The 14393-nt window shown below is 46.4% G+C and overlaps 1 protein-coding gene across 4 annotated transcripts in view; it reads right to left on the bottom strand.

The window, feature by feature from the left end:
* CTDSPL (CTD small phosphatase like) overlaps window positions 1-14393 on the bottom strand; it is a 120650-nt gene that overhangs the window by 24363 nt on the left and 81894 nt on the right. For 2 of the 4 annotated variants that reach the window (XM_043595753.1, XM_043595755.1), the window contains exons 2-3: window positions 11661-11815; window positions 2808-2840 (exon numbers count right to left, since the gene is read on the bottom strand). In XM_043595753.1, the coding sequence (XP_043451688.1) occupies window positions 2808-2840; window positions 11661-11815 (188 nt within the window). The remainder of the gene's footprint in view (window positions 1-2807; window positions 2841-11660; window positions 11816-14393) is intronic. The other 2 variants (XM_043595754.1, XM_043595756.1) reach the window with 1 other exon arrangement.

The raw sequence follows: 14393 nt of genomic DNA on the forward strand, positions 1-14393 counted from the left end.
GGAGAAAATATGGGTCACAGTCATAGAGTGGGGAGATCTTTCTAAGTGTGACATAAAAAACCAGGAGCCAGAAGGGATAAGATTAAACATCTGCCTGTATAAAATTAAACTTCTTTGTGGCCAAAATGATTATAAACAAGGCCAAGAGATATACCATAAATTGGGGGGAAAGCCCTAATTTCCTTGAAATTAAAAAGATAACAGTATAAACTCTAAAAGAAATGAATAGGGAGGCAGGAAGACATATGGACAATAAACTTGTGAAAAGATGTTCATACTCATTCATAAAGAAATGCAAATCAAAGCAATGAATTGATACACTATTCTTTACTCGCAGATCAGCAAAAACTAAATATTTGATTATTGTCATTTCTGATAAGGGAATGGGCAATCCCACACACTCCTGGTGGGAATGTAAATTAGGCTTTCAGAGGACAACTTGGCTTTAATCTACCCAAGATGTAAGTTATATCCTTTGATCTAGCATTTCTACAATTAGGAACTGATCACAACAGATACTGTAACTCAAGTCCATAAGCATACGTGCACAGGAATATTCCTAAGAGAAGTATTAGCAATAGTTGAGAAGTAGAAACAAAGTCAATGCCATCAAGGATGAGTAAAACAATGAGGCAGATCACTATGCACTGATATTTGGAAAGACGTTCAAAGTATATTGTTTAAAGCAAAAAAATACCTTGCAAAACTCTCATTTGTGTGAATACGGTTGTGTTTATTTAGAAAATTTCTGGAAGGATACATAACAAATATTAAAAGTGATTATTTCAGGGATTAGGCCCATGTTGGGAGATTTTTTCTTCTTTCTACTTTATTCTTACAGTATTTTTTAAAACTGAGCTTGAATTATTGCTTAGTAAAAAATCAAAAGACCAAAGCTGCACACATTAAGAGAGTAGCATGACAATGAAATAAGAGGGGCATGGTGGGAAGCAGAGATGCGGGGGTGGGGGTGGGGGTAGGGGGGGAGTGGGCTCCAGCCAGAACTACACTGGGCACCCACAGGCTCAGGGGTACCTTTCACCTTCAGGGCCTGGAAACAGCTTTCAAGAGGCTGTAGGCCCTGGTTTGGGATTAGCACAAGCCTGGATTTCTGGCCCTACAGTACGGCACCCCAAGCTCACAGGGGCTCCCAGCACCCACCAGGTCCCCTGCGATCCAGAAAGGGCACGGCTATTTCATTTATGTGACTTGTGGCCTTGCCATGTGCGTACAGATTCTGCAGGGGATCCCAAGTCTCGAATCCTGGGGCTGAACTGGACTCCAGATGGACCTGGGCTCAGTCGTGCATGCCCATCGGTAGACTGCTTTTCTGGAAGCTCTCACTCAATGATGCAAGTTACTTTAGCTAGGCTTTGTTTTTCTGCAAGGTATTTCAGAGATTCACGAGGCCTGACCTAGACTCTTATTTGTAGGAAGGAGCCAGCAGTGTATTGATCTCACACCGCACTAAATTATATAAGGGACCTTTTTCCCCTTGGCTGTTTCATTCTGGGATTCTAGAATGTGTTGAGATTTGTGGGGAAAGGGTCATTTTCCACGGCAGAGTTTTACCCTGACAAATGCTTGGTTTGGCACTTAATGAACTTTGAGAGAAACCAGGGCTATGGGAGTATCACAGGTAGGGGGAGAGGTGGCACCTGTCATGCATTTGATGTAGGTATCTTGTAGGAAGAAATGTATGAAATTACTTTGCATAACGGTTAAAAGGAGACCTCTGGTAACAATCCCACTGGGTATCCTACTCAAACACCCGATAAGAAGCCCGGCTGCCTGATCAATCTTTTTGAATCAAGTCGGTCTTCCTGACAAAGCCTGACTTCCAGGCATGCTGGTGAAGTCAGAACTACTCCACAAACCCTTGACACTTGTTAATCAATGGAGAGTTAAAGTCCTGAGAAAAATGGAATCATCAAAAAATTAGGGGGCAATTTATTAGTTTATAAGTGACACTCATTACCAAATCTGAATCAGAGACTCTTTAGGGATTAAAGTATCAATTTATGGACATCTTTTAAAATCTAAATCCTTCCATAAGGACACAGGACTGTTTAAAAGGTCTTGTTGGATACGGACATCTCTGGCGCAAGTCTCTTTGGAGAGTCGGTCACTGGTCTGTTTCTTGCCGGCTTAGCCTCAGGCTAAATGGCTCTTGCTGTCAGAGCAGGAGGAAGAGCAGGGACAGTGGGGACAGTGGATGTCTGAGGGGTGGCCCGTGCTGACGTTGACCACTGGTGGGGCTCCTCTCCCAGATTCCGAGGCTGGAGAGAGAAATGGTGGCCCACAGGAGTGCCCAGCTGGAACAGCTTCAAGTTCAGGGAATACAATTGGGGCAATTTTTTTCTGATCTTAGAGCCAAGGCCAAGCTACTGACCCTGCTGAGTAAATCATAAACGGTCTGCTCACCCAGGACATGGGCTGGAGGAGCCCCCTGGGATACAGCCTGCTGCAGAATCCTACGTCTGGGCAAAAGTTTGTTCTCCCAGTCTATGGAGCTGGGGCTGAGGTGCTGGGGGTGGGGAAGGGCAGCAGGCCGCCTTAGCTTGGAGGCCCTTCGCAGAAAAAAAGGAAAGGTGAGAATTTGGCGACTAGATGCTGGCTGTCCTGCTGTTCCTGAGAAACCTACTCACAGTTTAAAATGTAGCTTCATTTTTCAACAGAACAGAGCTGTTTGTACCATGTGCTAAAACTCAATGTATGCAAGAACATTTAAATAACCATTTATATTAGTAGGCCCAAAGCTACAAGATTCTACACGTGTTTAAATAAAATTTGATAAATATACATACACTTGGTATGGGAATGACCTGCCTCTGGTCACCCTAAGGAAAAAGAAAAAAGAAATCATTGTCAGGTTTGAAGAGAAGTAAGCAGATCATATACTCAAAAGAAACTTCAAAGCACTCTTGAGTACGGCAGCCCTATGATTTCCTGTTCTCTGCACCCTGGTGGTGTTCAGTGAACAGGAGGCACCCAACGATTTTCCAATTAGGGCACTGGGCTCCACTCTGCCTCCCAGACACCCCCACCCCTGACAAACCAGGCTGGGTTCCTGAGGCTCATTAATCTCGCGTGTTTAAATGTTTTTCTTAATGTTTCTTATTTATTTTTGAGAGCGAGAGAGCACAAGCAAGGCAGAGGCAGAGAGAAACTGGGAGATACAGAATGTGAGGAAGGCTCCAGGCTGACAGCACAGAGCCCGAGGCGGGGCTCGAACCCACGAAGGGTGAGATCGTGACCTGAACCGAAGTCAGACGTTCACCCGACTGAGCCACCCAGGTGCCCCTAATCTTGCTTATTTAAATGGTGCCTCCCTTACTCCCAGGAATTTAATCCTTAACTGAAAAATAAAAACAAAAGCCCATATACTACTTTGATCCATTAATCCCTCTAGTAACTGCCTTATTTCTTGTTTTTAAGTTAGTTATTCCCTAAAAAGACTAAGCCTTAAGTCAATACAATATGTAGAGGAAGGAAGACTAGTTTATCAGATTATAAGGAATCCCCTGGTCACTCCAGGTTTTCTTCTAGAGGAGGACTGGAGAGAGGGGACAAGGCAAGGCACAAGAAATTCCCTCTGAGGCCACAGCGGTGGAGACAGAGTCCCCTTTAAGGGGAACAGAACCTGTATTTGCAGGGAGTGTTAAGAAAATTCAGGCCTCAAAGTGGGGCCTCACCCATTCTGCAGCCCTGGAATGCCAGCCATTCCAAACCCGGTTGAGGGAAACATTTCATTTTTATTTTTTTAAGCTTATTTATTTATTTTGAGAGAGAGCGAGCACATGCACAGGAGGGGCAGAGAGAGAGGGAGACAGAATCCTTAGCAGGCTCCACACTGTCAGTGCAATGCAGGGCTTGAACTCACAAACCGTGAGATCATGACCTGAGCAGAAATCAAGAATCAGACGCTTAACCGACCGAGCCATCCAGGCACTCCAAAACATTTTATTTTAGCATCATTAATAAATGCTAACAAAATAACACTTCTTCTCCATTATCTCCACTGAGCAGTTCCAGTTTCTGTTTCTTCTTTTTTAGATGGAAGGATGGGAGGCAATAAATACCAGCATCACAGTTCCCGATGAGGAGATATGAGACTGTTTCCTGGTCTCCCACATGGAACTATTGTGAAAAGTGTATCCATCTTTACTGAGGGCGTGGCTTGTGACCAGGGTCTCATGGGAAGGGGTCAAAGCAGATTGCTGACAGTGGCAGGTGGCTGGCACCTCTTTGGGCTCTGCTCTGACTCTAAACACCAGTTAGCAACTTCTTGATTATCTGCAGCCCTAGTTACCACCTCTGCCGAGTAACAGCAACTCCTGTTTCCTCTCGAGATCCTCTTGATGGCTCTTTCCTTTTTCAGGACACTTGGGGCTTGCCATAAGGATCCTAAACTGCCTTCTGCCATTATTCAAGGCAGAGCTGTGCTGCTCTCCAACACAAAGGTGCAATCAAATCGAATCCATTTTTAAGAACTTCTGCAGAGAAGTTCACTTCAGAAGCTCTTAAGTAATATTACTCCCAACATCTGGATCTAGGAGGTGGCTGCTCTTGGTGGGGAGACTTTAAGCAGAAGCTCACAAGCCTGCTGGGTCACGACAGAGGAGAGTTTCTCAACCCTGGAGCTACTGACATTCTGGGCCTGGTAACTCTTTGCTGTCAGGGCTGTCCTGAGCATTGTAAGATCTTCCACAGCATCCCTGGCCTCTACCCACCGGATGCCAGTAGGACTCCTGGAGCGACAATCGAAAATGTCTCTAGATGTTGTCAGATGTTCTCTAGGGGGCAAAATCATCTCTAAGTGAGGACCACTGCACTAGTGGGAGGCTACAAACAGCCCAACACACAGGTGTACCTTCAGACAAGATGAGCACATCAGTGAAGGAAGAGAGAACAACAGCAAATACCTGGCAAAACACAGGCTAGGACCGAAGGTGCTATTCTGGACAGATGTTTGGGCTGGAAAATCACCCCGGAAGCTTGCGCGCGCGCATGGGGTATGCACGTATTAGGGAGTGTTCAGCAATCCCTCTCCTCTGTCCTCTCCCTGATTAGTCCTCCGTGGTCTGGGCCATTGGAGTCTCCTGGGTGCTGACTTCTTCTTGCCTCTCATCAGGGGCTGCACACCCTTTTATTCTGGGCAACTGGCGTGCAGGTCCAGGTTGTCACTGTGATGGAGGCAATGGTTGCCACTCTAGGCCACTGCTGCTGAAGCATTTCTCCAGGACAAAGCGAATACGTAATGTGGGTAGAACCCTAGATGCCACCTGTTGCACTCTGTCCACAGCCTTCTCTCTGCTTCTGGCATGCTGAGTTCCAAGAGGCAGGGAGAGCTGGTGGCCAGCAGTAGAGATGGGCCTAGAACCAGCTTCCACGTCTAATGTGCCTGGGCTGTGTTCCAGTTGTCCTGACCAAGCTGAGTGAGACGGAGGGCAGAGGGTCCTCTAGGCAGTAGCTGCCCCACTTTGACAGGTTCTTTCTGTGGGGTCTGGTCTTACAGACCGAATAGTAAGTGCAATGCAAATGATGCATTACTTAGAGTTAATTCTTTGAAAAGCAATTGTGACAAACGTAAGTGAAGAAGTCCAGGAATGAATACTGGGTCCGGGTAAGCCTAGCTCTGCCAGAGAACTGCCCTGAAAGGCCTTTATTCTCTCATATATACAGCCAGCTACTCCAAGAAACCTGCCAGAGGTACGCCACCATTTTCCCATGCCATTTCACCTAGGCAAATACTATTTTTAAATTAAAACTTTTACCAAGACAGTCTTGAATCCTTCAAACTCTTTGTTTGAATCCTTCACAGGCCTAGGGTACCAACGATGGTCCTTTTGCTAATGGCGATTCTCTAAAGCAATGATTTAAATTGGGGGAGGGAGAGTACGAGGAAAGCTCACCGAGGGAACATGTTAGAATTTGGGGCCGCAACAGGGTTTACAGTGGAATCTCATCATATAAATTCCACGAATAGGTTTTTCCACACCAATGTAGAGTAAGGTTAAGGGAAGTCATCTTTTCGTGATTTTTTCCCAAAATGTTCTCAGCTGTTCTTCGACATTATTTCTTCTATGTAAAGTTTAAGTCTTATCTAGCAACCTAACACATTTCTCCATAACTAAGAGCTACCGGAGCAAAACCTTTTAATGATTCCATTTTTTTTGAAGTATTTTGGGGTTTCTATGTAAGTAATCATGTCATATGCAAATAAAGCTAAACTCCAATGTTTTTCATATTTATATCAATTGTTTCATTTTCTTATCTTCTTACATTAGCCAGAAACTGCCAGAGGTTTTCCTATGTGGCTTGCTGTATTTATTTATTAAATATTTTATTTTATTAAAAAAATATTATTTATTTAAGTAATCTCTATACCCAGTGTGGGGCTTGAACCCACAACCCCGACAGCAAGAGTCACATACTCTTGTGACTGAGCCAGCCAGGCGCCCCAAAGATTTTATTTTTAAGTAATCTCTACAGCCAACACGGGGCTCAAAGCTACAACTCTTGAGATCAAGGGTCGCCCACTACACTAACTAGGCCGGCCAGGCACCCTGTATTTCTAGAAGACAGTTTTTTATCGTATTTAAGTGGTTTCCTTCTACATATTTGTCTATATTGTTGATTAGTATACAAAGGTTATGGCTATTACACACTTGATGTATCAGACCTATTATCATTAGAAAACGTCCCTCTTTCTCTTGTTTGTTTTTGGCCTCGAATTTTGTCTGATACCGATTTTGTCACCTTTGCTTTCTGGTCATCTGATCTGCCTTTTCCATTTTGCCCATCTATTTTCCATCTTTTAAAAACCACCGTATATTAGACGTTGGGTCAGAAACTACTAGTCACCTACTGTAATAGTAATTCCAGTTTCCTTTCTGGGCACACCGTAGGACTACACTTCCATGCTCCTTGAAGTTAAGCATAGTTATGTGAATTGCTTTGGCCAAGAAGATGGAAGTTAAAATGAGGCATGCGACTTCTTTTTTTTTTTTTTTTTAAAGTAGGCTTCATGCCCAGCATGGAGCCCAATGTGGGGCTCGAACCCTGAGAGCATGATCTGAGCTGAGATCAAGAGTCAGATGCTCAACCGACTGAGCCGGCTGGGCACCCCAAGGCATGTTACTTCTGAGTGAAGACTTTAAGAGCCAGTGTGATTCACCACACTCCCTTTTCCTGCTATGGCAACGACGAAAGCAAAAAGATGGGGCCTTTCTCAGTCTAAGTCCATGAATGAGGATGAGCTGCATTACGCAATCTGATAGCAGTAGCTATGAGTCACATGCGGCTACTGACCCTGTGAAAAGGTGGTTAGAGCTAAGTTAAGATGCGCTATAGGTATAAAATACATATCAGATTTTGAAGAATTAGAAAGATAACAAGAGTATAAATTTTACCTCATTGATAGTTTTTTTCTATTGATTACATGTTGAAATGATATTTTGGAGGTCTTTGGTTAAATCGAATGTATTATTAAGAGCAATTTCAACTTGTAAGAAATATTTTTAAGAATGAGGCTACTAGAAAAATTTAAACAACACAGGTGGCTCACATTATAGATCTACTGGACAAGTGCCACAGCTAATCCACGATCAACGTGTAGCGTGAGTGAAAAACAGACTTTTACCGTTTGAAGCCTCTGAGGTCTGGGGGTTGTGCCTACGGCCTAACCGAGCCCACACCGACTAGCACGTTGACTCAGCAGTCATTTCTCCTTTCTCCTTTGTGAGAGAGCTCTGATTCTGCGGAGGGCAGGAATATGCCAGTCTAAAGTCTTCCCCTTTTGGGCCTCCCTTCCCTTGCTGCCAGAGGGTAGCCGTGTGACAAAGTTCTGGCCATGAAGACAGAAGGAGACGTGCCCTCGGGTTTTCTGGGAGGGCACTGACTTCCCATACAAGCGGCCTAGGTGGGGGTACTCCTCCCCCCCTTCTTCCCTCGGATGTGGACATGCTGTCTGAAGCCTGTGACTCTGGGATAATAAACAAGCATGGGGATGAGAGCAACCGTGCCAAGGAAGGTGGAGCGGAAAAATGGAAAGACGGAAGAACAGAGAGAACCCGGGTCCCTGATGGCATCATCGGGCACCTAAACTGACCCCGGCAACCGCCAGACTCAGGCTTTTTATGTGAGAAAATCATCCCCTCTTTGTTTAAGCTATTATTTCTCAGTTTTCTTTTCCTTGCTGCCAAAATCGTTCCTATCTGATGCAGGTCTATTCTTGGAAACAGCATACAGATGAATTTGTCAAGCCAATCTGATACGGTCGTGGTCTTTTGTGAGGGGAATCTGGTTCACCGAACTTGGGTTTTATGCCTCCTCTTTATGTTAGGTTTACTATTGGTGTTTGTTCTTTTCCCCCTTTCTCCACTTTGACGGCCTACTCACGTTGCTGCCCATTTCTCCTTTCACTCCTTGTGAATTTTCAGGATCTATTTCCTAACTGCGCTGCTTGTATGGTTCTATTCCTAACAGGTGGTACTTATTCTTACGTCTTCTATAATTGTATCATAACGGAGTATCGATCTCGCCCAGGCTTCTTTCGGTCCCCTCTCTGAATCATGACATGTCTGAAAATGCACTCCCTTTGCTTCAACAGATAAATGCTATCCTGGTCACATACAGAATTTTGGGTCTGGAATTCTTTTCTCTCAATAGCCTGTAAAATTTTTTTTCATAGTCTTCTGGCTTTCAGTATCGTTGATGAGAAGTCTGGTACTGCTGTTAAGTCTCTTTCTTTTGAAGGTATCTCGTTCTGGTAGCTTGCCAGATTGTCTCTTCACACTTAACTTTCAGAATTTTTTTTTAAAGCGTATTTATTTTTTGAGAGGGAGAGAGTGGGGTGGCGGGGAGCAGGGAAAGGGCAGACAGAGGGAGGGAGAGAGAATCCAAAGCAGGCTCCACACAGTCAGTGCAGAGCTCAGGGCGGGGCTCGAACCTACGAACAGTGAGATCAGGACGTGAGTTGAAGTCGGACACTCAGCTGACCAGCCCCCCCGGGTGCCCCTAAATTTCAGAATTTCAACAGCACACATCCAGGCATGTGCTCCCCTAACCCGCCCCACTAGCCTCACTGTATACTTACTTGGCGAAAGCCCTCACAATCTACATATTCATACTTTTTTTCAGCTCCTATTTGCATGTTAGCTCTCCTCGATGCCTCTTCCTACCCTTCCCCCCTCCTCCCACAACGATCATCTCTGTGTCTCTGGTCTGAACTGAAAGATATTTTCCCCACTTGCTCTAGAACATTAATTCCGGCCTCAGCAGTGACCATCCTCATTCTCCTTTTCCTCAGTTTGTTTACTAAGTTTTTATATTTAGAAATCATGGGACTTCTTTGTTAAGTTCTGGAAGTTACTTTTGTCCTCGAAATTCGTTTCTTGACGTATCCTTTCCTGCGTTGCCTACTAAAGTTCTCTTCCGTCTCTTCTGTTGCTTTTACCTCAGTGGGAGCCCCGTCGTGTACTTTTTCGACTTGGACCTTCTCCACAGTGGCAAACGAGGGGGCACCGCCAGGTCCGGCAAGGAGCAACGTTTCTGCGGTCCAGCAGAGCCCAAACTGACAAACCACAAGGACAGGAAGAAAGTCTCTGCACCTAGTGGGCTGCTTTAGGGCACAAGAAGTGAAAGCAATTCAGCTCATCAGTACAGCCCCTCCAAGGACCACACACATCAAGCGGGTAGTGCGGGCCCTTTCCGAGGGGATCCAGAGCTCTTGCCGGCCGGTGGACCTCATGGGACCATCCATGTCCAGTCTCTGTCCTAGGACTCCAAGAGAGGCAAGCATTTTCCTCTGTTGGTGGCTTCCTGCTTCTCACCGAGGCTCAGAGAGGATGCATCCTGCACCTGCTCCTTCCCCTGGAGATGTCAGGAAAACCAGAAGCCTTACTGCGCTTTCCGGATTCCACCAGCAGGCTCACCGGGTTTATCCAGAGACAGAATTTCAACGGTCAGAGCCATGTGCTCAGGCTGTCATCTTCCCAGAACCCTGCTCCTTCCATTCATATGTACTTTAAAAATAATTTACTTTCTAGTCCCCAAAGTAATTTCAGCTTATTTTGTGAAAATTGGGAAAAGCTACAAGAAAAAAGAGAGAAAGAAATGAAGCACAGGAGAGGGGAGAACATCCTATACATAATCCCACCAGTACGAGATAGTCTCTTCATGTTTTGGCATATATCATTCTAGTCTTGTGAATGCCTGTGTGTGCATGTAGGACTATGTATATATACTTATAAATACACTCACCTGCTACATTGAAGTCTTTTATCCCCTATTTGTTTATTTATTTTAGAGACAGAGAGAGAGAAAGCATGAGTGGGGGGGAGGGGCAGAGGGAGAGAGAGAATCATAAGCAGGCTCCACACTCAGGGCAGAGCCTGACGCTGGGCTCGATCCCATGACCCTGGGATCATGACCTGAGCCAAAATCAAAAGTTGGATGCTTAACCCACTGAGCCACCCACCCAGGCGCCCCTACGAGAGATAATTTTTAATAGCTGCATACTATTTGAATATAGGCTTATTCTATGGGTTTTCTATTTTCTATTGTTGATCATCAGGTTGCTTACAATTTTGCAACATTACGATCTGTGCTGGACAGTGTGTTGTAGTTCAATAATCCATAATTATGCCAATAAATAATTTCTAGGGCTTTAAGATTATATTGCTAAATTTCCTTCCAGAAAGTTGTAACCAATTAACATGGCTACAAATAACTGATTTATATCGTCTAACTCCTTTGTCACTACCCTCCTCCGAATCCAAATATTTTTACAAATGTCCTCAATAATTTGGTAAGTGGAAAGGGCTATCTCAACACTTCGGTTTGCTTTTCTTTGATTAACAGCCATACTGGACATTTTTTCGTGTTTACTGGCCTATGTTTCCTATTTTGTGACATGCCTGCTCATGTCCCTCGCTCACATTATTTGGAACATGAAGTTTTACGGGTTTTGCGTCCTCAAAATCTCAACTGTCTTCACAGTGAATAATCCCTCTTGGCCTCTTGCAGTGATTCTTACCCGAAAGTCTAATTCGACGGAGATTAATGTTGTAATCCCTGCTCTCTTTTTGCTTCTACTTGCCTGGTATCTTTCTACTCACCCCTGTAACTGTTCTGAGTCGCTTTGTTTAGGATAGATACGTCCACTAGGCAGCATGTGGGCGGAGTTTAGTTTTTCTTTACGTACTGTGAAAAATCTGACTTAGGATTTTTCATCCGCTGCATATAAAAGAATGTGTAATAAATACGTGTGTTATTAAACAAGGTAGTTGAATCCATTTATACTTAGTATTGGCTCTTTCCCATGCCTCTGTTTCTTCATTTGTCTTCCCATTTCTCTCTCTGCTACTGGTTCTTTAACTCTCCATCTCACGCAGCCGACTTCCCAAGACAGAATGTTTTAAAAATGTGAAGTGATTCTTCCAACTCTCATCAAATATGTTCTTCCGTTTGCTAAATGGGAGCGACCGACCCATCCTCTGACCAAACACATGATCTTTTGTGGAAATTTCAGGGCTATACAGTGAGTGGCTGGACACATGCCATCCCAGACTCTTATTCAGGATATTCACCGGGGAGGGGACAGACCTGCAGCTCCTGGGGCTCTGCTGAGTGCACAGGTCCCCTCCAGCACTGACCTTCTGAAGCCCACCGTTCTCCTCCACCAGCGGCGGAAGCACACTGGGGCCGCTGGCTGGTGGGGCCTCCACATTATAATCACGGAAGCAGCAGAAGAAGGAGCTGAGGATGCCACGGTGCCTCTGTTTCTTCAAGCTGACGTTGCACTGGGATGCTGGAAAGAGAGAAGCACACTGCGGCCAACTGCAGCACGTACTCGTGGCCGTAATGCAACGCAAAAACTCGAACGTGCAGTTGCCCCCCAGGGCCCCCATACCAGGAGACCTACTCGGGAAAGAAGATGAGGGGCCCCAGGAAGTCGCGCTCAAGGATTGTTATTCAACATGCGAATCCTCGAGGGCCAGCTGGTCCATGGAGTCCAAGCCTGCTGGCCGACAGAACTCCTCTGACCTCAGCCCGGCGGGGGTTGCTGGCTCATTAACTGACCCAGCCTCAGGGTCAGGCCCCATCTGCATTCCTGAACCCAGCAGACAGTCTCCCGACCCAGGACTAAGCACTACTCCAAAACAAAGATCCTTTCAGGCACAAGTCCGACTTGACACTCTCCGAGCAGCGTTACTCTGTGCAGGGTGCCAAGAAAGAGTCACTTTGAAGCTAGGTCCTTGGACACTCCTAACTCCAACCCTGACCTCATGAAGAAATAAGATGTGTGAGGGCATCTTCATGCCCTTTCTTAAACTCTGCCATCTGTCAAGTAACTGATGGGAGGACTGAAGTCTTCCATTGCACTTAAAACACAAACAGCAGATGTGGGACAGAGAACACGTGCTCGGCTGGGGCAGGGCTGGCCAGGGCAAAGTCCCTCTTCCTGAAGCCCAGGGCGACCCTGTGCCATGGACTCACTCCCCGGCCTGTCCTGTCCCTCCGGAGGGAGTGAGGTTATCTTTTCTGTTATCTGGGCCTCGAGACAAGCTGCCGAAAGTCAGAAATAAAAGGCAAAAATGAGAATAAAACGAAAAACACACCTCAGGGGAGGAGACTGACAACCTGGAGGGGCAGGAGCAGTGCCTGGGAATGCATCCAGGGCTGTGCCACCACAAACCACCTCTGGGTGGGTCAACGTACTCTGGGCAGAGGCCACAAAGGGCCCGTGCTTAGGGTTAATGGGGAAAGTACCAGCGTAGGAAATCACTGAGTCCGCGTGGTAACTGTTGGGAGTTTATCTATCCCGAAAAGCAGTTTTGGCACGATCCCCTTTTTGTGTACTTAAGTGATTTGTGCACCACCTTCCCCGTCGTGAGATCACAAAACTCCTGCTAAAAGTCTTGGGGTACTCTTCTGCCAGCGGCAAAACCAAACGCATTCACGTGGAGATTCTGAGAAAAGACTGAAAAACTGTCTTTGCCGGCAACTCGACAGGCATGGACAGGCGTGGGCGAGTGGCCAAGTAAGTGTGAGTTTAAGGTCCTGATTTGCTAACAATGAGCTTTAGAACCATAACCGCCTGGAAATGATGGCTGTTTCATCTTCCTTGAGAACGGCTGGGTGCATGTCATAGGGCACCCCCGTCTTCTTACTTGGGGCCCCCCACGGTAGGCCAGGCCCGGCCACGGGGACCTCCAGGCACAGAGGCCTTCCAAGCAGCAGTGTGGGGAAGTGACAGTGACCGCTGTTCGCTGAGGGCCAGCCCTCTGAATTCCAGTACCTCTCAGTTCTCATCTCAGGTAACCCGCACGGCTACCCAAGGAGATGGACACTTCGGTTTCCATCTCACCACGGCGGAAATACAACTAGTAACCGCGTGTGCCAGGATCTGAACCCAAGGGGGCCTGTTTCCAAAGTCCATGTGCCATGCTGAAGACAGTCTTGACCGATCAGGTCAGATCCAGGAGGGAACATGCCAAATGGGGGAGAAAAGACTGCAATAAACTCACGGTGTTTGTTTTTATGCCACACTCAAATAATTTAGTCAGGGGAAGAAAAAGAAAAGCGGTCTCTTCCCTGGCCAATGGCACATTTCTCTGCAAGTAAACACGCTATCTGTTTATGTCCCAGAGACACTGAGCAGCTGATGCCCAAGCAGGGCAGTACATAGCTTTGCAGAAAAAGCACCCGCAGCCCCCAGATCCCATTTTCATCGTCAGGTCATATACTTCTTCCTCACAACCAACTGACAAACAAATTAACAGACTAAAAAAATCCTAAATCTGGAGACGGCAAGCTACTTATAATTTCTACCCTTAGATGGTTTACCACGTAGAAGCCACAAACAGAGCTGCAGGAGTGAGTCCCCGGGGAGGCCAGCACCCTGAAAGGAAAGTGGCAGCCCGCTCAGGATTTCCCTTCTCTGCACCAGGAGGTGAAGCAGCCCAAAGCGGCCTCGCTTCCACACTGAGGGAGGAGCCGGGCCTCTTCCCACTAAGCAAGGTTTGTTCTAGGGCCTACAGGAAGCTTTGGGAGGCTGGGGGCTGTCTAATTTCCTGAACACTCTTGGACTCGTCTGGTGCTCTCAAAACCAGGCCAGCGGGGGAAATGAATGGAGCTGCTCAGCCTCACCCCTCCTTGGCACTTACTCGGTTCTGAAAGGGCTCAGGATGCTGACTGGCCGGGTCTAAAAATCCTACGGCCTTCCCCCGCCCCAAGCTGCTTTCCATCCATTACCAAGGCCCGGCCAATTCGAGCCACGTGATTGACTGGCATCTGACCCAACCTGGGCCAAGGAGAGTCTGCCCCAGGATTCACGCTACAGCCACTGGAAAGGATATTCTCTTTTTGCTGGCTTGCCAAATGGG

The sequence above is a fragment of the Prionailurus bengalensis genome, chromosome C2, assembly GCF_016509475.1.
Source record: "Prionailurus bengalensis isolate Pbe53 chromosome C2, Fcat_Pben_1.1_paternal_pri, whole genome shotgun sequence".
In the NCBI taxonomy this organism is placed as follows: domain Eukaryota; kingdom Metazoa; phylum Chordata; class Mammalia; order Carnivora; family Felidae; genus Prionailurus; species Prionailurus bengalensis.